The 23,100-nt window shown below is 35.5% G+C and overlaps 1 protein-coding gene across 1 annotated transcript; it reads left to right on the top strand.

The window, feature by feature from the left end:
- Positions 1 to 2,754: 2,754 nt before the first annotated feature.
- Positions 2,755 to 13,797, top strand: LOC110784168 (pectin acetylesterase 9). The gene is made up of 11 exons (XM_021988601.2): positions 2,755 to 3,100; positions 3,292 to 3,374; positions 7,101 to 7,230; positions 10,883 to 10,962; positions 11,324 to 11,410; positions 11,631 to 11,755; positions 12,076 to 12,193; positions 12,283 to 12,360; positions 12,439 to 12,544; positions 12,700 to 12,848; positions 13,480 to 13,797. Exons 1-11 carry the CDS (start codon positions 2,947 to 2,949, stop codon positions 13,636 to 13,638), a joined length of 1,269 nt encoding a protein of 422 aa, XP_021844293.1. The 5' UTR covers positions 2,755 to 2,946; the 3' UTR covers positions 13,639 to 13,797.
- The last annotated feature ends 9,303 nt before the right edge of the window (positions 13,798 to 23,100 follow it).

Below are 23,100 nucleotides of genomic sequence, written 5' to 3'. Positions count from 1 at the left end.
CTCAAAATGCTTAAAAGTTAAGCTTATATATGTAAAAGTTATGTATTTTTTAATGATAAATTTTTTAATTTTAGTAAAACTTATTTATTTAAAATGACAAATAATGTATAAAATTACTCATTTAACCCTTTAAAATGTTTATCTATCAACTTTTTTATTACTAATATAAAAGTTAATCAAAACTAGGTTAAAGTTACAAAAATTGGGTAAAAGTTATCTTGGTGTACAATAAATTTATTGTACACCTAGTGCGCACAAGACCAATTGAAAGTTCCGCCATAATTTCTTCTTCCATCGTTTTTTAAGTTTCCCAACATCCATGGTTACAAATTTGAAGAAGATGAAGGTATAGAGTAAATTCCTTAATTTAGCCATGGTTACAATTTGAAGAAGATGAAGGTACAGAGTTTGAAAAAAAAGATGAAAAGAAGACAAAATAATAAAAAAAACAAATTAAATAATTGTTGGATAAATTAAAAAGTAATCTAATTAAAGTTTGGAGGCTTCAATTTGGAATTTTTGAGTAGGATTCCATACATGGGTTGCTCTTGTTTTGGGGGAAGAAGATGAACAAGTGAAAAAAATAAAAGGGGAGAGAGAGTACCGTGGAAAGATGTGGGTAATAAAGGTGGGTAATGAGTTTTATGAAGTTAATTAGGAAAAGATTATATATTTTTATATATATAAAGTAGGTGAGAGAAAATAGTAGTCTAGAGTCAAGATTGTAGAAAAAAAATAGAGGTTAAAGTATGAGTTATTTCAAGTTAGTGGGAGATGATGTGGAAGAAGAAGATGATGAGAGAGAAATTATATTATTACACTTGACCGAGAGTCAAGGATGCACATGGTCTAACAATGCAACAAGCAGCGAAGAACATCTCAGAGCGACCCTCGATCTCTCTCTCTCTCTATTTCGGTATTTTAGTGAGTTCTGATTTTAGGCGCATTAATGGCGATGGTAGAAAAATCAATCAGTGGATTTGCCTATTTGGTATTTTTGATTTTTTTTTTATGAACCGACGCGCACAGAAATGGTGTCGTTGACACGGCGGCAGCGCAAAGAGATTGCGCCAGCGACACGGAGGTCGCGCACAAGATCTGCGCGGTCGGAGTGTGGCCGGCGCAGTCCCTGTGCGCGGAAACCCTGTCGACGACGCTACCCCTGTGCGCGGTGGTTTTATATAAAAAAAAATTATGTCAGTGGTGCGATCCATTGTAGCTGTTGTTTTCTTAGTTCATCTTGCAGTAATTGGAATAGTGATATTCACATTAGTTGATATTCACATTAGTTTTCATTTGTCATTTTGAGTTTTCAACATGAATCTCTGTTTGGTGCATATTTCCATTTGAAAGTCTCTTAATGTTACGGAACAAAGTTTATGTGTATCAGGAGCTATTTGTGCAAGAGTCCAATGAAAACTTCGTGTTTTCTTTGATTTAAAAACAAACTAGTTTTTGGGCCCGGGCGATGCCCCGGGTTACTACATTAACAACATTCACATTTAGTTATATATATATATTTTGCAATGATAACATGAAACATGTAATAGCTTAGTGGTAAAAGCTCTATTGTTTAAACTCAAGGTCAGTGGTTCAAACCTTACGCTAATCATGTTTGACATTTTTTTTAATGTATATGCAGATTACATGGAGCGAATGACCCATAAACAGAGCGCCACATGTCACGTATGCTTTCTTATAGACGCCTTTTAATATATAGTACTAGTGTGTGGCCCGGGCGTTGCTCCGGATTTTATCTTAATGGGGTTTAGTTTTTGTAAATATGTGTCCGTATAGGTGGTGTCATTAACGGATTGCGGTGGTGGTGCGAGATCAACAACCGATAAACAACCTTACAATCTATGCCTCATATCCGAAAAAAATATTTTTTAAAAAAAGTTGATTCCTTTTCGTCGTGGTTAGTTTGATTATTATACCTACATCAATGTTTCTCTCTTCTGCACTAATAATTACGAAGTACACTGTATTCCCACAAGTTTTTAAAGCATAAGATGGAAAGGGATCGGAAGAATTTGTACATCTATAAGTTCAATAATTTATTCCCTTTTGTTTTTTCGAATTCATTTTTATTTAATTTATAACTATTCATTTAAAAAGATTATATTTTGTATTTACATGGAAATATATAACATACATTGTATCTAGCTGAGATGGTAAGAATAGTAACTTTTAATTCATGAGGTGCGGTGTTCGAACCTTGCTACATGCTTTTTGGTTGTCAATGACATGTCATGATGCTTGTTAATAGTGACGTGGCGTAATAAGGAGAGACCTACGTGACACATATACGTTCTTATAAACGCCTTTTAATATATTAGTATAGATAGTTTGATTTGAATAAATATTAACCATCATTTAACCATAACTTTAAAAATAAATAATTTATTGTTTGTTTTTAAAATTTCAATTATCATTGTTATTGTTATGGGATATAATTTTATAAGGGTGAATTTGACTTTTGCATTAAAAATGAGGCGATATTAGCGTATGCGGGCGTTGAATAGCGATACAATTTAAGTATACAGTCAAAACCACAGGTTAACAGAAACCCACAACACCCTACTCAAATCATCTACCCCAAAAGAAGTCGACACTGTAAAAAATAAAAGTAAAAGTTACTGTAGTAGTACCAATCATTCTCACACCATTCAGAATCTTGGGTCCCACATTTTACTTTCCCTCTTTCTCTCTCTTCAGTCCCTATATAAACAGCTATACTGTACCATTTCATTTCATCTCCTTCCTTCCACCTTTTCATCTTCTACCTCGTCAACTTTTTAAATTTTGAAGGAATTTGATTTTATTTAATAAAAAAAATTGATTTAATAAAAACGTGAGTTAGCTAGCTTACCAGTTACCACGTACATACACGTACATTAATTTTTTTGAAGAAATATTGTTTGTGCGGTGCACGTTAGCAGGAAGATGGTGGTGGTGGTGGTGGTGGTGAAGTTTAGCGTGGTTGTACTATTGTTGCTAATGTGCGCGCCGTGGTGTGCGTATTCACTGGTGGTGCCGTATCGGCTTCAGGTGGGTATGACATTGGTGAAGAATTCTACGGCCAAAGCTCTCGGAGCATGTAAGTCGTAATTTTTTGAGAACAATATTTTGTAAATTAATTAATTACGCAATTAACTACCCTTTTTTGTTATTTATTTTGATTATTAATCCAGTTTTAATTTTAATTTTTTTTAAAATTGTGTAATTGCACGGGTATTATGCTGGGTTTTTGATAAAAATGGTTGGGGAAATTGATTTTTGTGGATGAAGATTGCTTGGACGGGAGTTTACCTGGATATCATTTCAGTAAAGGATTCGGTTCTGGAGCACGCAACTGGCTTTTGCAATTTGAGGTACGTAATTTCATACTACTCCGTATAATGTTAATTTACCCGCACATATAAGATGTATTCGGATGTATGGTGTCGTGTAACCTTTTATATTTTTTTATAGAAGTATGATATAAGGAGAAAATATGAGAATGGTCATCAATGGGCATACAAATATCATTTGGTTATCGATGCTGCTAATCCGTGTTTTGCTTTTATTGGGTTTACTTTTTGTAATATTGTGTCTATTTTCAAATGATTGTAATTCCTCCGTCTTTTAATATTCGTAACGTTCCTTAGTTTTACGCATGTCAATGCATAACTTTGATCATTTATATCTAAAATTCTTTTTATGCAAAAATTATAAAAAGTTGATATTTGAGACGAATCTAACAAGATCCCACATGACTATGTTTTATCTTATATAAAAAACACTAAGAATAGGTAAAGTAGATTATATGAATAGTGGCAAAAGTCCAAATGTTGCGAGAAAGTGAAACTTTTAATCCATGAGGTTTGGTGTTTGATCGTTGATACATGTTTTTTCGGTTGTCAATAACATATTAACATACCATGGTGCTTCTCAGTGTGACGTGGGGGTATCGGGACATATATACGCTTTTATAAACGTCTTTTAACATATTAGTTTAGATTTCAGTTAAATTACTCATAATTAGGAATCGATATTTGACTTAACATACACTAGTTGAAAAGTGATTCTTACTAATATATCAATGTCTAACTTTCTATAGGTTCACATAGGAAAAAAAAATACACTCTTTGAAATTTCCGTGGAAAGAGTTCTTACCGCTGCCATGTAAGTGACTCTTATTAGTACGGACTACGGAGTACTAATCAGTGGAGTAATATATTGGTAAACAATAATCAGTAATTAAAAGAGTCATTTATCCCATAACTCCATATTAAACATTACAAGTAAATAGATTCTTTGCTTTATCTGTCTTTTTTTTTTCATCGTGTTCTTTCTCAAACTTTTTGCAGTTTTGGGTAAATTAATTAATCTGCAACATTCTCAAAAGAATTTATTATTATTATTATTATTATTATTCCCTTAATTGGCTTTAATGTCGAACAAAAATGCAAAAGAAATGACAAAAAGAACATCATGTAGTTAAACCAGTCGTCGCATGCCCACTAGTCACTTGTGTAATGTCCATAATTTCCGAAGGTCACGGCTTTAGAATTGCTAATTAAAGTTATTTATGCCTCACTAATTTGGACATTTTCAGCTCCAAGTGCTAATGAGTTTTTATTTTGTGTCTTGACTATATCAAATAAAAAAATACCATAATATAAGGAAAATGTACAAGCATTATATTAAGGGACGGAGATCTGTTATTGAAATGGTAAAATAGGAAGTATGTAACCAATTGTCTGTTGGTTTAGTGTGATTGAGGCTGAACTTGGTAGGGAGGACCCCGTTTTCGAACTCACGCAACAACAATTGGGAGGGGACTGAAACCTATCCACTTAGATTTCACCCTGAATTCGTATTAGCCCTAAGGGTGAACCGAGTGATTAAAAAAAAAGAAAAAAAAAGTATGTATGGTCTAGAAGATCTTACTAGCAACGTAAATTAAACCATCTTTAATCTTATTAGCAACGTAATTAGGAGGCAATATGACATAAATGTGTTGACACGGGTCACTGCCATATATCTTTATTTTTTTGATTTGTTTCACGAATCGAAGCGATATAAAGCTGAATCTCAGTGAATCGATTCGTGACAGTGCCATCTTAATTCATACTATTTTAGCAGTAACTATCTTTTTCATAGTAAATGACATTATAGACTACTCCCTCTGTTCAATAATGATATTCCAGTCATTATTTACAATTGGCGAGAATCTTTTAATTTACTTTTAATATATAATAATTAACTCAGACTCGAAAAAGAGTCAAAGTTCAATAGACCTTAAACGTACCTACCTCAACCGCTCAACGCCACAACACGGCCGACCATGCCCTACCCTTCAAAGAAGAATATGTTTAGACGCTACCACAATATCACTAATGATATGATCAATTAAGTAGTACTAATGGATAAGATTTATGCATCATGCAAGCTATATCTAAAATGGGAGGTCTTAGCTTGAAGTATAATTCAATGAATAGAATTGTATAATTGCTTTAATTTGTGTGATAAATAAGGCTCTAAATAACCAATTTAATCTAGCTTGTGGACCCGTCACCATTGGTCCAAAGTGAATTTTTTTTTTAACATAAACCGTCGACATCAAAAAAAAAGTTGATAGTTTTTCTTCTTGCCATATCTACCGAGAAACTAATCGCGCAACAGATTATGTTGTTGCTATAGGTCATCATATTCAGACCCATCAAGATATTGATCTATATATAAATAGTAAATTTTCCTACTTTATATTTTTAGATAAGTTAGGATATAGTCTTGGGAAAAGACTATCTTAACTTTTATTATATATTTATATTGAAAAAAAAACACACACAAACCGTCGACATACATTAATTAATTAATTAATTAGTTGATCCAAAGTAAGTTGCGTTTTCATGGAATTATTGTGACATTTATGCGTCATTTTCATGCGAAGTCACGTAGACAAATAAGGCCATAAAAGGCTATGCCATTTGATATTTCATTATTTATGTTGAAAATAAGGTTGTCTACTTGTCTATGCCTAATTGCCTATATAAAGTGTAACTTATTAATAAAAATCTAACAATTAATTATAGCTATATCTACGTTGTATGAACAAAGCCACTTTCTTAGGCCCGTTTTGTGACTTGTGAGTTTCCAACTTTTGATTCATACATCTGAAAGTGATGTGATTTAGGAGGAATCGTGAACTTAGAATTAGTCATATCTATAAGCTATATTGATTTTGACATCCAATAACAGGAAATTAGAAATTACTTTTTGCGATTTTTGTATTGTTGTTTTTATTTTTCTAAATATCAGAAAGTCGGAAAATTGGAAACAAAAAAACGATATTGGTGAGATCGATTGAAAGTCGGAAAATTGGAAACAAAAAACGATATTGGTGAGATCGATTGATGTTGCTTTCTTGACAATTCGATGATTACTTTTTATGAATGTCAACTTAATTAACTGGTAGATGCATTGTGTGCAATACTTCTATAATTGTACGAACCCAAAAAATGAAAAGAAACTTTAACTTTGTAGTAAGACTCTTTTTGGCTCAACCGGACTTATATTAACTTTTTTTAAAGGGGTGATGATAATTTAGTTATCGCAATGTTACGTGTTGGAGTTTAATTGGTGCATATAGTGCAACGTAGGTTATGCGTTATCAAAATATTTTTACTATCAATGTAATATTTTTACTATAAAAATAGGTAAGTAAGGTAGTCGATATAAAGAATGAAACAAATTAGAATATTAAGATTTTCCTACGTTTTTTTGAAACATGAATAATATGTTATATAAGTTAAATATTTTAGTTTTCAATTTAAATCATGACACATAAGCATGTCATGTCATCAGTGTGATACGGCTTGAAGGTCACATGTTGCGACCTTTATCATTTTCATTTTTCAAGTTATATGAATTTGTATTAATTTATCTGAACTTATTTTTGCTGAAATAAGTCAAAATAAGTTGAAAAAAACAGACCCTGATTAAGAGTAGTGCTTCAAATAATTGAAGTTTGGTGAAGTAAGCTTTGACAATGGAGATGATTTTGTACATTTCATATGATGATTATGTAAATGATCAATTTCTTTTTTTGGTAGGGTGGTGGGTGGTGCAATGATGTAGAATCATGCTTGGCGAGGGCGAACACACGTCGTGGATCCACAAACTTAATGACTAAAGTCGAAACCTTTAATGGGATCCTAAGCAACAATGAATCCTTCAACCCAGGTTCGTTTTTCTTTTATTTGTTGCTTGCTTTCTAAGGTACGATATGCTAAGTTTTGTTATGCACTTTTAGTTAATGTTTGTTCCATGGAACCATATATATGAAGTATAATGTGGCTCGGTCATAAAGTCAGGTCCGGTTCAGTCCGGTCCGGTCCACCCAACCGAGCTGACCCTTTGGCCATCACTATAGCTCGAGAGCTACTCATATACTTTGAATCTCGTTGAGGATAATGGACCTGGTTGACAACTAGATGTTAGTCGTTAGCTGTTTTGACTAACTGTTAGCTGTTTATATTAGTTGGTTTGACTAACTAGTTAAATTAATTACTTGTCTAAAGTATTCCGTATTTGGTAAATTAGTTGTTTTATGTGTAAAATGAACTTTAAGAACATTGATATAATGAGAGATAGTTTGGTAAAGATTGTAATAATTTTCGACATTATAGGATAAAATTCTCATTTTACACCAACTTATTCAAACCTCTAACCAGGTTTGTCTTGGCATGGGTTGCTCACTTTGTCTCTTAACAACACAGGCTGAGGGTTCAATCCCAACCTTTAGGAATGAAAATAGATAATTGGTCAGTCTTTTACCCTTAATTAGAGCACGTGGGGAGAGAGAGATAGTCACTACTGTCGGCGGTGAACACCTTAATTATACACCAAAAAAAACTTATTCAAACCTCTAATACAAAAAACTCTTATATTGAGCTTTTTCAAAATAATCTTTTCATACAAAACTCTATTCCAAAACCTCTCAAGTCTCAATCAGACACTATCGTTAATTTCTTATAATCAAAATCTCTAATTCACCTTAAAAAACCCTTTTTTCTCCAAACACTCAAATAGCCAAGGAAAGCAACTTAAGTAAAAATTAGCTCTAGTAAAAAGCTAGCTAGGAAAGCAACTTAAGTAAAAATTACAAGCACGACAAAGGGGGTGGCCAATTGGCCATGTCGATACATACTTGCTAGACATGACAGACTGGAAATTTGTCCATTTTTAACTAACACCATGTGCAAACAAAGCTGCCATCTTCTTTTTAACTTTTTTTTTTTACTGTACGTGATATAACTATCTGATTGGTTTTGGCGGGAGAAATCTTTTCCATTTCCTAAAAAAATTTCCTAAAAAAATTTATGGTCCATTTCTTAAATTAACTTTGTGAATGAGTAAAAAACAGAAAATACGGATTGTTTTGGGATTTTTTACTAGCTTATGTGTTATCGTCTTTAAGATAGGAAATGGAGATGATTCTAACATGGTTTAAGCAGCTCTAAGCATGCATTGACTCTAATGTTACTGAGTAACCCTATAACGGAGGAGATTTTCTTCATTTTCTAAACGAAGGATGGTCCATTTCTTAAATCAACGTTGTAAATACATTGAAGGGAAAATAAAGGGGTGTGGAATTTTTCCACTGGCTTATATGTCGTCATCTAAGATAGAAAATGGAAAAAGGAAACAGAGAGGATCATAACGCGGGTGAAGCAGCTCTAGGCATTGCCTTTTGGCATAGACCAGGACTGCCAAAAAATGAAAAAATGACACGATCCAACCGATTTCTGACAAAAATCGAAATGACCCGGAAAAAAAAATCACACATTCAATCCGCATAAGCACAATGACCTCGAACAACTATATTATCCGATTATACCCGACCATAATAGTCCGATGACCCGATTTAACACCTTTTGCCATAGACCATGATTGATGTCCATTTACTTTGTGTTGGATTTGTGGGTGCTCCAAAGTCCAAAATCTAGTTACTCTTATGTCGTACATCTTAGGTCGGCCAGAAGTTTTGTGTGTGTCACATATGTTCACCACGTTATTTGTTTTGTGACTTTTGTCCATTAGCTTATTATCTTAATTAGCTTTGTTTTACATTTAGATATTTTTTTTAAATAATAAATTGAGAAAGAGAGTGGCAATATGAGTATTGAATAGTACGTAGTACTTTCTTCGTTTCGGAAATATCGCAATATTTTATTTTTTACACTATTTACACTACAACTTTGGCCATTTTTTGTAATTCGTACGTAAAAAATTTGTCAAGAAGAGTCATGTTAGATTCGTATCGATATATATCTTCTAATTTTTTTTATATAATTTTACTTGGACAAGATTTGAGATATTAAGAGTCAAAATAATGGGTTAGAGGATTAAAAGTCAACCATGGTGCGATATTTTCGGAACGGGAGAAGTATATGACTGTATGAGTGTTTGAGAAGTAAACATGTAAATTCAAAAGCTTTATGGTAAAAAGAAAATAAAAAAAAATCTATTGTTTAGAATGCCTTATACACTTATAGAGTTATAGTTATGCTCACCTAATTTTCACTTCCTTTTTATTTATTTTTTGTGATATTTGGGACCTACTAATACATCAATTTCCAGTTCTCTTTTAGTAGAATGTCACACAACTTGAATTTCTTCACGAAAGTTAGCCAACAACTTACACTTTACAGCCATATTTTTAGGGACATTCCCACAATCTGAAAATTTGTGTCCTGGTCTAAGGTCTATAGTCTATACTATCTCCATTTCCATATTTCAGTGATTGAACACCTAACCCTACAACCAAGAGAGTAGATTGTTTTGTATGGCTGTTTTCTCTTTATTTTTGACCTTGGGTATGTTCTGCCTTATGTTTGCAACTTTTGACTGTAAAAAAACCATGGTTTAAACTTAACCTCATTTTATCAAAAAAAAAAAAAAACTTAACCTCAAATTAACTCAACTTGCATTGTAATCCTTTCTAATTATGTATGTCTGTCTGTCTGCCTTCCTCTGAAGTCTGAAGTCATAGCTAAAGAAGTAAAGTCCCTCAGCAAAATGCCTGCTAAAAATCTTTATGCAAACAATCTGACTAGCTAGGGTGAATTAAAGATGGCTGTGGTCCATCGGTCCGAGGCCCAACCTGACACGAAAAAAACCCGGCCCGACACGAGCATGAATTCGTGGGCCGTAGGCCAGGCCAGGGCCGAATTTATGGAAAAAGCATGAAACGACTCGACCCGACATGACAAGCATGCTAAAATTAGTAAAATAAGGCTTATGCACGACTAAAGATGGTTGTGGGCCGGGTCAGCCCGAGCACAAAAAACCCGGCCCGAACACGAAGTCGTGGGCCTTAATATTTTGGAAAAGCACGACCCGGCACGACAAAGCACGCTAAACTTAGTAAAATTAGCTTTTGGCACACGGCCCAACACGGAAGCCCGTGGGCGCGAGCCGAGTTTTGAACTTTTCATCCCGACCCGGAATGATACAATGCGGGCCTACCGTGGGCTCTGACCGAAGCCCCGCTGGCCCGACCCACGACCATCCTTAGGCATGACGGCCTAGCCCGGCACCAAGCCCGTGGGTATGGGGCCATGTTTTGAACTTTTCGGTCCGAACCGGCCCAGTTCGATACAATACGGGCCTGTCACGGACCTGGCCCGGCCCTCGTCCCGACCTGCCCCACGTCTATCTTTAGTCCAGTGAATGTTGTATGCCAAAGTTATTCTCAGACAACTTGTATCTTTACCTCACTTAATCACTTATGACTTGAAACTTGAAAGCAAAGATGTAGAAGTTTATCTGGTTTATTTTTGAGATTCTGATACAAAATATGCTTCATAATTTGTCATCTCATTCATAACAGACTTCTACAACTGGAACCGCGTTAAGCTTAGATACTGTGATGGAGCTTCCTTTGCTGGTGATTCCACATTTGACAATGGGGTAAAACAAACTTCTCATTTAGTCCTGAGTTTCCCTTATCTGTGTATCTTTTCCAGATCAGTTCTGTGCAGATTTCACAGTAAGATTAGTTCTGTGCAGATTTCACAGTTAGATCAGTTCTGTGCAGATTTCACAGTTAGATCAGTTCTGTGCAGATTTCACAGTTAGATCAGTTCTGTGCAGATTTCACAGTTAGATCAGTTCTGTGCAGATTTCACAGTTAGATCAGTTCTGTGCAGATTTCACAGTTAGATCAGTTCTGTGAAGATTTCACAGTTAGATCAGTTCTGTGCAGATTTCACAGTTAAAAACATTTTCTGATAGTTTCTGATCAGTTCTATGTATGTTAACAATTGGACAGACCTCATTCATGTACTTCAGAGGACAAAAAATTTGGCAAGCAATGCTTCTTGATCTTCTTCCCAAAGGGTTGGCAAGGGCAGAAAAGGTAAAAATCTTCTTAACTGTAAAATCATAGGCAGATTTCTGTGATAAAATTCTGCAACTGTAAAAAAATTACAGAACTCTGAGTTTAACTGTAAAAATCTTCTTAACAACTAGCAAAATCACAGGCAGATATCTGTGGCAAAATTCTGCAAGTAACTGTAAAAAAAAATTCTTAATTAACGCCTAACGAAAATCATATGCATATCACTCGTACTTTGCAGGCTTTGCTTTCTGGTTGCTCGGCAGGGGGTTTAGCTGTGTTCCTCCATTGTGACAATTTCTCTAAGTTTCTACCAAGGAATGCTACTGTCAAATGTTTGAGTGATGCTGGTTTTTTCTTGGACGTGTGAGTCCTCTTTTATCCCCGTGTCCTGCTGTGTTTTGTTCACCTTATTTTCACTTATTTCAATAAAAATAAGTTCAGATAAGATAAGTTAAATTCAGTTAAGTTCGTACAAGTTCAGATAAGATAAGTTTAGGAAAAATAAGTGTTGAACAAGTACAATTTATAACTAAAATAAGTTTTGATAAGTTCAGACAAGTTCAGTTAAGTTCAGATAAGATAAGTTCAGAAAAAATAAGTGAAAATCAGGTGAATAGAAACGCACCATTATTTTCCCCTACCTTATGTTTTCCGAATTCTGATCTTTGTCCTTCTTCTTGCAGAAAAGATGTAGCCATGCATGAAACAATTAGAACCTTGTACCACGATGTCGTTACTCTTCAAGGAGTAGAGCAGAATCTTGACCAGAACTGCACCAGTTCTCTAATCGACCCAAAGCTAGTATGATTATACTTACAAACTGCTTGAAATATTTCACATTATATCATCTGTTATTCTGGTTCTGATCTTGGTTTACTGTTTTGGTTCAGTGTTTTTTCCCACAACATAACCTAGGTTTCATCAAGAATCCCATGTTCATCTTAAACTCTGCATACGATATGTGGCAGGTAGTATCGCGTGTTTCTTAAAGACATTAAAATTGTATACTTGAGAATATTTCTAAGGTGTTAGTTACCTTTTGGCAGTTCCATAACATCTTGGTACCGTCTCTGGCTGACCCGAGAAAAGAATGGAAGTACTGCAAGTATAATATATCAGCCTGCACTGAAAGTCAAATGAAGATACTACAAGGTTTGACAATATAGTTCCTTAAATAGTTTCAGGCAAAATCATGCACCTGAATTCTGAAAACCTGTGTTTTATCAGCAACTCATGCACCTGAAATTTTTGAACCTGTGTTTTATCAGCAAAATCATGCACCTGAAATTTCTGAACCTGTGTTTCAGATTTTCGACTGGCAATGCTAGAGGATTCATACTCTTTCTATAAACATTCAACAAGCGGAGGGATGTTTATAAATTCGTGTTTTGCACATTGTCAGAGTGAGCAACAGGAAACTTGGCTCGCTGCAGACTCCCCTATTGTGCACAACAAGGTACTCCAACACTCTTTTCTTCAATTAGTATTCCCCCGTTCCTGAAAGTTTTTCCCGTTTCCAGAATTGACGTTCCTTTTTGTTCTTCCCATTGTGAATTTTTTTGGTTTTCCAAAATACCCTCATTCTATAATTTTACTTTCTACCATATCCTATATTTATTTCATTCACCTACAAAATTATTCCCATTGATTTTCCCATTCACCTTATTTAATTCATTCACACCCCCCAATTCATTCACCCACCTTATTTTATGATTTTTTTAATAAAATATCTCTCTCTCTTTTTTTTAATAAAATATCTCTCTTTTCTTTCTTTCTTTATTCATTTCTCTCTTTCATTTATTCTAAAAGTAAAATCTTCTAACTTTAATCAGTACTTTTACACCCAGTCATACCAAGATTCCATTTTTACTTAATTCCCTCCCCGATTCCAAACTAGGAAGAACATAAAGGAAACAGAGGGAGTACATTGTTTCACTATAATAGCAGCATCTTTGTTTGTTGAGATTGATTCATGCTGTATATACCAAGGATCGCGCTGTATTTCCTAATGCTGTTGCTTAGACTATAAGTTGACATGTTTGTGTTTGTTTTGCTTAGTTAGTAATTACAGTTTGTTTATCCTGCAGACCATTGCAAAAGTTGTGGGTAACTGGTATTTTGAAAGAAATGAGACAAAGTTGATCGATGATCCATATCCTTGCAATTCTTCCTGTCATAATACAATACCGCCAGCAGGGTATATTATAACTCAGGAAAATATCCTAGGACTTCAGAGAAAATTATAGGTGAAGATAATAGAACACAATTCGATTTATAGTAGCTTGCTCAAATTTTGCTGATACAGAAAGATGAAAGTATTTTTTCGGTGTACACATTCCTGTAAGATAAATTAATTTTGTACACAGATTTATAAGATATATTCAATCACAATTCTTCTTTTCCAATCTTTTTTGTACATTTTAACCAGATTTATGTCTGTTTGTTATTAGATGGGTCATTTGACTGATTTTATATCCTTTTTACATACAATAATGTTAAATAAGGAGTATATGAATCTGTAGTAACGGAAACATGACATATTTAAAACTTGATTGACTTATATTAAGAAAGATAAAACTCTATCAATAGCACATGACAGATGACACTAATCACTATGACAGTCAGGAGTTCTACTTCCCGTACCAATTTGAGATATAAACTGACCATCAGATTATGAGTTTATGGACTGAATTAAGATGAACTATAGCAAGTATAGAGTCCCAATTAGTTGAACAAACATTCAGGCTTCAAGATACTAGTATTATTTTTATTGGTATACAGTCTCAGTCAGTGATTATAGGAGGAAAAGACTAAGGAAAAAACATGATTAACAGTCTAATACTCAGTCTTTTCAGGAACCAGTATATTAAAACCGAAATGGGCTGCATTTTTCCTGTCATTCCTATCTTATCAGGGTCAGATTTATAAACCATAAACGCAGCTGCAATATTAAAGGAAGAAAATGTTTTTGCAAAACATGAAAATTAGAAACTTATTATTGAATTCCAAAACGTAATATTTGCTACTTCATTACACAAATCAATCATCAGTTTCAGTTTGAACATAAAACCAGTATGCCCGAGAAAAGTATACCTGCTTAGCCATAAGCTTTGAGTCTTTGACCCATGAGTTTGAATGATTATCACTCGACTGAAGTGTTAAGACAGCGATGCTGACAATCAATTGAATCATTTTGGAGACGTCCCTTACTTGATGCAGTGATATAATAACCCATGAACACAATCTCACAATTCAAGGAACTCTTTTCAAGCTTGAATAACAGCTCACACACCTCATGTTCCCTCCATAGTATTTCTTCTTTTTTTGTATAAACGTCTGCTCCTGTCCATCCGCCAAACTCAACAAACACGCTTCAAAGCATTTCCATTCTCTAGAATATATTTTAGGATTGCTAACTCATTTTCGTACCCCGGAAGCCATTTATTTGCACTTTGTTGAGCTTCTTCATCAAACAAGTGGGTACAGAATCTACAATATCCCAATATATTACAGCAGATCATTCCAGCCACTAAAGTACCCCAAATTCATCTCAATGTCAATCTCAATCTCAATCTCAAGGTGGGTCAAATTATGAAAGATTGGCAGTGCCGTGCAATCTAAACCACTAAAGGCGCTAAATACAGGTCCTTCAATTCGAAGGGACCTAACACTAACCACGGCTAGAACAAGCTGTGATGAGTGTGATGAGTGCGGGTACAAATGATTTACACCTGTAGGCTTCCATAAGTCAATATATATGTCAATATATGCATTGACAAGTCGAGTTGGGTGCTTGACAAACTGGCAAATTACTGCATCTACAGGATTTAGGACAAAAAGGTGCTCTAAATTGGGTGCATCAATCACAACTCTATAAGCTGCATTACTACATTCAATAGTTAAAGACTTGATATTCGATCCCGATATATCGGCACGGCATATCTCATCTGTCCTCTCAGGCAGCAATGTTAGAGCTAAATCCTGCAAATGTGGGGAATACTTACAAAGACTGGCCATTAATTGACCTTGCAAAGTAGAGAGAGACATGAAGCTTTGTCAAATTAGGAAGACATATAATCCCACTTTCTGGTAATTTAAAGAGCAAATTGGGGGGCAATTCAATACGTACTAGAGAAGGGGTTTCAAGAATACAACTAGGAAGCAAAATAGTTTGTGGAAGGACCATATCATCGACAATTATCTCAATTTCTTCTACCTTACGATCGCACATTTGACCAATACAGTAGTTCAGAAGAGGCACTATATTGGAGGTGTATTTGTACTAACCCGAACGGAAATAATCCGGCAAAGAAAAACGGAAGCTGCGGATTATCGGCGAAGAGAGCTGCCGGAAAATGAGTTGGAAAGTGAAGTAGAATTTGGGGAAAATGTCGTCGCAGGAAAGGCTTTCCCTCCGCTGGTTGTCGAAGGAGAGGCGAGTGACTTGTGTCCAGAGGTGGCGCCAACGGCGGGACAAGACGGAGGTGGAGGCGGCGGTATTGATTGGGATAAGAGAGAATATCGGCGATGAGATAGTCCGGCAGTTCGCTGATTCGATCTTCACTGTTCTCCATTCTGGGAAATTAGGGTTTAGATGCGCAAATTCCTCGTTTTCTCTCTGTTTCGCCGGCGGGAGACTGGCCGGAACTTCAGCTAGAGGTGTGGTCAGTGAATATGGAGAGTATTCTTTTTCTTTTAGGGTTTTTTTTTGAAGGTACGAAAAATAGGTTAGGTTAATATTAATCTAATATTGTAATTAGTTTCAGGTTTGGGATATTGTTAGATATTTATTTAGGATATGTATTAGCCTATTAGGTTATTATATTTTTATTTTACTAGTTATATTTTAGGGATAGATTTGTTAGTATATTGGTTTATCCTAAATTGTACGGTTAGGAAATTGGGGTACATAAATATGAATTTATCCTGAGCTTGAGCATGGTTGGGAGAAACGCATGTGTGATTAATTGTATTGTTAAAACGTTTTTTTATTAATAATACTAGTTGGGTTGATTTGGCACTAATTTTCCCTCAAAAAAAAATAATACTCCCTCCGTCCCGAAATACTTGACCTGTTTTCCTTATCGGGTCGTCCCTTAATACTTGACATGTTTCTAAAAATGAAAATATTCTAACAATATTATATTATTTTCTCACTCCATCCCTATTAACCCACCTACCCCTACTTAACCTAAGAAATACTTCGTGGACTGTAACACCCCGACAATTCCCTTTTTCTAAAACAACCCTTTTATAAATATAACTATAGAGAATTATTAAGGCATTATCGCCCGTGTGAAAACGTACGGCTTATTCAAAATTTTGCAGCGGAAAACATAAAACTAACTTTTAGGTTCATAAATAATCGATTACATACTAAGTCCAAAACCAATTAACGGAAATAAGGAAATACGAATAGTACGACAACTTTCAAATATAAGTTAACAACCCAAATCACTTAATAAAACAAATATAACTACAAGCTCTCTAATCCCGATCCCAATGATGCATCATCTTCAAACCTGTAGATGGGCAACGCTTATTGATCCTTAGAGACTGCTCACCAAAGTTGGGTCATCACAGGATCAATAAGGCATAGCCATGATCAACACGCACAAACAAAGCACGTAATCAGCAAAGCTGAGTACTACATACTAAAACAATAATAATCCTAACATGATACTATTAAACATAATTAAGGGCAGACAAAGCATGATAATCTGACGACCATACTTAACTAGACTAGGCTAGACTGGACTAGACTTTTATAACAATAATATTATTTTAATTGAAATAGGCAATGGACCGAGTTTTCTAGCTAGGCGAGGTACGGGCGCGACTCCGTAACCTCAGTGACCTGCGATATCGAGGAACGTTTGACTGAAAATAGGACGCGGTGATCAATCCGGTCCGAATGAAAGGCCATGGGCTACCACCATGAACCCCAACTCCTGTTTGTCCGTCACTTTAGACGTGCACAGTCTAAAGCTATTGCTACTTAGTTTCACTTTACATGATTTACAGATTGACACCCTGTTATGACTCAACAATCACATAAGGCATGCAACTCACATTTATTTATAACTGTTTTTATCTTGGAATTGAGTAAGTGACCACAAAGGCATCAAACAAGACTCATTCCAATTAACTCCAATCTTTTCTTTAATACTGATCAACCCCTGAATATGGGTATAAGGTTTCAACTTACTAAATAAGGTCCTCCGCCCTCATAAAGTAGTGAAAAGCTAAAAAGGGAACAACAATTAACTGATCTGAATTATATACTAAATAATCTAGTGTTCCCAATCAAACATGTTTGCATCAATCTTCCATACTAACATGTTATAATCCTCAAAATGCAATAAAGGTTTAATATGTTCATCCAACAGTATCAAACATGCAATTTCAACCTGACTAAGTTCATCAACAACATCAACATAACCAAGTTCATCAATAATTCAACATGGTTTCAACAATTAGCACACATTCCAAGCACACAGGTATGTACGTACCTTGTGTAAACAAACTGATAGACCACTTTAACACTTTTAAAAGTCGCCTACAGATAATTCTCCGCCTAAAACAATCAACAAAGATACCCAATCAACTTCTAATCATTCACTACAATAATAGAGCACTCTAAATACATCCTAAACATATTTAGGATATTCCCTAACATTAAAACTTGAACATTTGATTTCCTAGCATCATAATTATTGAATCAATGATTGAAATTCGTTGAAAACTCTTCAAAGCATCATACTTTAAATTTCCAGCAACATAAACTAATTTCAAACTATTCCAAAACATAATTAACATGTTTGAAATCATAAAACAATAACTTTAATAATTAATAAACATCCTACCATGATTTAAAATCATTAAAATTTAAAATGTCCGCTTTAATTAATTCAAATTCTCGTTTCAATCAATTTATGAAATCTGAAAAATTAATAAATCGATTACGAAATATTAAAATCTGAAGTTCATGCATAAGTCATAAAATTCATAAATTTAGTTAAATCAAATATAACTTAAATTAATAATATATAATTCAACATTTAATTTAATTAAATTAGGGTTCAAGAAATAACCCAATAAAGAAGGAGATAAGTGTTGGCCGGCGGACAAGGGCGGCGGCGGCAGGCAGGGAGGCGCGGCCACGGAGGCTGGACACCGCAGAGGTTCGCGGCGACGCTGGTTGTTTGCGAAAGAAGGAAGCCAGCAACAAGCAAAAGGCGAAAAAGAGAAGGGACGAACGAGAGGGAGAGGGAAGGGCGATGCTCGCCGGCGGCAGGGCGGCGCGACGGAGGAACTGGGCGATGGTGCGGCGACTTTGGTGGCTGTGCAAGAAAATAGAACATTAAGGAGGAGAGAACAACGAAGTAACGTGAGAGGAAGAACAAAAGGAAAAACGAGTGAGAGAAGGAGGAGGAGACTACCCGACAGCGGCAGGCGGCGGCGAGGGACGCCGGAGGTCGTGCCGGTGACCGGTGGTGGTGGCGGCGTGAGCACAACAAGCAAGGGAGGCTTGATAGTTTTTTTTTTCCACGTGAATGTTGAGAGAGAGAGAAGGGTTTGATTTCTTGTTTTTGTTTTTACGTGAAGTTGGAGCAAGTGAAAAGAGTGGTGAGTTTATTTGTTTTGGGCTTCACCTATTTGGGCTAGGATTAAGATTTATTTTTAGAACTTGAATCCAAAACCGATTATGATTGTTTTCCAATTTCGAACTTGTTTTCGTAATTCAAATACTTTTCAACATAAAATTCTAAAATCATTTTAATTTCATAAATCGTTGAAATATTTAAAACGATAAAAATAAATATTCGTTAATTACATATTTATTACTAAAATTCATAAATTCTATTTAAATATAAATAATATACGTTAAAATATATTTAATAAAATTTATTAATTTACGGGGGATTACAATCTACCCCTCTTAAAAGAAGTTTCGTCCCGAAACTTGACACGAAAATTCCCACATTTTCCCAAAAGATTTTAACTTATTTTTACTAGAGGAGTACTTGTGCCACCTATGTGCACTCTTTTGCCAACTCAAAGATGTTTGTGTTACTCATGAACACCCTTTTCTTATGCGGAGAATCTATTTTCTTTACATCAACATGTATAAGTTATAAAAATGGGCATAAAATGCATAAAATCACCATAAAAACAGGTAAAAAGCGCGAATTTCTATCGCATTCTACCCCTCTTAAAGAAAACGAGTTACGCCCTCGTAACTTATCCCATGGAATAACTTTGGATAGTTTTCCTTCAACTAATTATGTTCCCAATACAACATTTTCACCAAAATCATTCCAGCAAGTGGACTTCTACACTTCTTTCCATGCAATTCCTCAAAATGTGACATCGTAATGCTCGCATGGTAACTATTGATGAACGGAAATTCAATTAAATCTAAATGATCTCCCAACTTCTCTTCAAGGTCAATAGTACATGCTCTAAACATATCTCCCATGGTTTGATTAGTGCTCTCAGGCTGACCATCGGTTCCAGGGTGGAAAGCAGTATCATTTTCAATGTTGTCCCCAAGATTCAACTGGACCTTATTGCCAAAATTTCAGACTTTTGTTCTCGGTAAGGATCTTACATGTTGCCCTATAAAGGTAATGTCTCCAAATATTCGTAGATAACACCATAACAGTTAACTCTAGGTCATGGGTTTGGTAATTAGCCTTATAAGGTTTCAATTGACGCGACATCAGCTAAATCTAGAAAGCTTCCGCACATTTCTCACTTCACTTGAAATTCTATTCCTTTTTCATCAAGTTGGTCATTGGTTTTGCTCTCTTCGAAAAGTCTTTCACAACCTCCTATAATGGTCATCTAGGCTTAGAAAACTTCAAGTATCGGACACGTTCTTTGGAGTAGGTCACTCACTCACAGCTTGAATCTTAGCGTGATCTACAGAACCTTCTTCTGTTCAACTTTTCCTTGTTACCGAACCTCATTACACTTTTCATGGGTGAATAACTTTTGGGCTTGACTCTTAGCTCTTGCATCAATTCATGTATTTCTTTTCATCTTTTCCTGACAACAATGATTTCTAACGATCCTGGACCACTCAAATCGTCTCTTAGATTTATTCCCTTACGTAACATAGTTCTCAATCAATTTAGTCCTTCACTTTTCCGTTGGTGTCACTTATACACATATGACTTCAAGATTTGTATACTTCATCTAATAAAACTAGATTCTTCCTAAGCGTCTCCAAGTAATCCTCAAGTGTTTGTCATGCTCTTTCTCATTCCTTGCATAAATAGGGATATCATCAATAACATCATAACAAACTTAATTCGGAATTCGTAGAAAATCTCATTCATCAAATCCATAATTATGGCATGTGCATTGGTTAACCCAAACGACATTACTCTAAACCCATAATGACAATAACGAGTCCTAATGAGGTCTTATAGGCCCTTATCAGCTATCCTCAATTGGTGATACTTCAAACACAATCAGTCTTCAAGAACACACTCGCCCAATTCAATTGACCCAATATGTCATCTATCCTAGGCAAGGATACTTGTTCTTGATGGTGTTTAGCTCCCTAAAATCGATGCATAATTCCATACTCTTATCTTTTCCTTAACAAACACACAGGAGCTCCCCACGGTGATGCACTAGGCCTAATACACCCCTTAACGAAACAACTCTTGCAACTGTGTCTTAATTTGCTCATTTCGAGAGGTGTCATTCTATATGGTGCTTTAGTTATAGGTGTCGGTCCGGGATTCAACTCTATTGTGAACTCAAGGGCTCTAGCTGGTGACGTACTCGCAATTTCACTCGGAACACATCAAAGAATTCATTCACCATGGGAACATCCTCGATCTTCACTCCAACTTCTTTACTCACATCTAGCACCCTTACAGAAAAATAGTTCACGCTCCTTATCATCAATTTCCTCACTTGCATTGCAGGAATAACCCCAAGGTTCTTGGACTTCTCAAAACATTCACATGAGGTCAACCTTCCCATAGGGTTCCTTAAACTTACTTTAGGAATTTCACAATCTACCTTAGCCTTGTAAAAACTTGGCCAATCCATTCCCAGAATTACATCTAGGTTTCCCATTAAACTCTATCAAGTCAGAAACGCAATCTTTTATCTTCAAAGGAAAGTTCTTAAATAACTTGGTACACCTTAAGGTTACACCAGTAGGTATACTAACAGGTAAATCAATCATTTCAAAATCTACTAACTTCAGACTCTTAATAACATATGACAAAACGAAAGAATAGGTTGCTCCCGAATCAAATAATGTTTTAACTAGCACGGAGTTAATAGAAAAAGTACCATGAACTACGTCTGCAGAATGTTCAGCTTCATTTCTAGTCATCATGAACGGTTTTCCTGGAGCCTTATTCTGGTTGTTGTTATCATTTGCAGGTTTATTATAGTTCTCTTGATTGTTTTGTGCCCCTCCAGGCTTTGAATTTTGACCTCCAGACTGGTTAAATCTCACTTGGTTCCCATCTCCATTACTATTTTGTTCCTTTCTGTGCTTAGTGAAGCACTCATACTCCCTATGCCCCCTTTTCTGACAATAGTTGCAGGTCACTAATTCTCCTTTGCAATTCTTACCAGGGTGATTATTGTTGCACCTCTTGCAGTGATACATTCTCACGGATTGACTCCTATTGTTGTGCCCCTGACTGTTTCCTCCTCGATAATTTCCATTTCCATTCCTATTCTCATTCATATTCTTTTTGAAATTCCCTTGGTTTTCCCGGACATTAAACACTTTTCTTTTCTTTCCAACAACATTTTTCTTGTCCCTTATGGACTGAAAACCATAAATATGAGCGGTTCTCTCATACACATTATCTAAAGGTGTAAGGGTTTCTCCACCTAATCCTAACTGGATCTCATCGGTCAACCCTTGCTCAAACCTCTGAGCCTTTATCTCTTCTGTGGCTACAACCTCAGGTGCAAACTCCGACAGCGCTATAAATTTGCTATAATATTCAGCGATGGTCATACTCCCCATCCCCAGGTTTATGAATTCCTGCGCTTTTCGTTTTGTTATGAAAGGAGGATAAAACTTTTCCCTCAACGCAACGACAAATGAGTCCCAATTAAATCCTTCAACAACACTTAGCCTAGTTCCATTCTCTTTCCACCATAGATCGGCCTCATCTTTTAGGTAAAGGACAGCTTGGCCTACTTTCATATTTTCAGGACAATTTACCGCCCAAAATAGTTTTTCAAACTCCCTAATCCAGTTTTCTAGGAAGGTCGGGTCTGCTTGCCCCTTGAAGTATGGTGGCTTAACTTTCGCAAACCTTTCAAACATGTCCCCTGCAGAATCGGGGCGCTCAGTTCTTTCCTGAGCTAGTTTTTCCGCCAAGAGGCGAATAGCAGCAGCTAGGTCATTATTGTTGGCCATCCTAAAGCGCGACCTGTACGTAATATATTCTATTTTACGTTCGAAAACTTCACTTAACATTATCCTAGCAATGTAATATCACACCAGCATCCAGAATTCACATACATAAACAATCATTTATGAATGATATTCGCATACATGACATTCAACTGAGAAACAAGGAACAATTTCAATCATCACGAATAATAAGGCAGAATAAAAGAAGAAAACATTCTCTTTGCGTGCCCAAAATAAACTCTTGATCCTTTGGATAATCAATGATCTAACTCTATTCCTCAAAAGAATGTTAATA

This window comes from Spinacia oleracea, chromosome 3, assembly GCF_020520425.1.
Source record: "Spinacia oleracea cultivar Varoflay chromosome 3, BTI_SOV_V1, whole genome shotgun sequence".
Lineage (NCBI taxonomy): Eukaryota > Viridiplantae > Streptophyta > Magnoliopsida > Caryophyllales > Amaranthaceae > Spinacia > Spinacia oleracea.
This window is presented reverse-complemented; position numbering and strand designations above follow the sequence as displayed.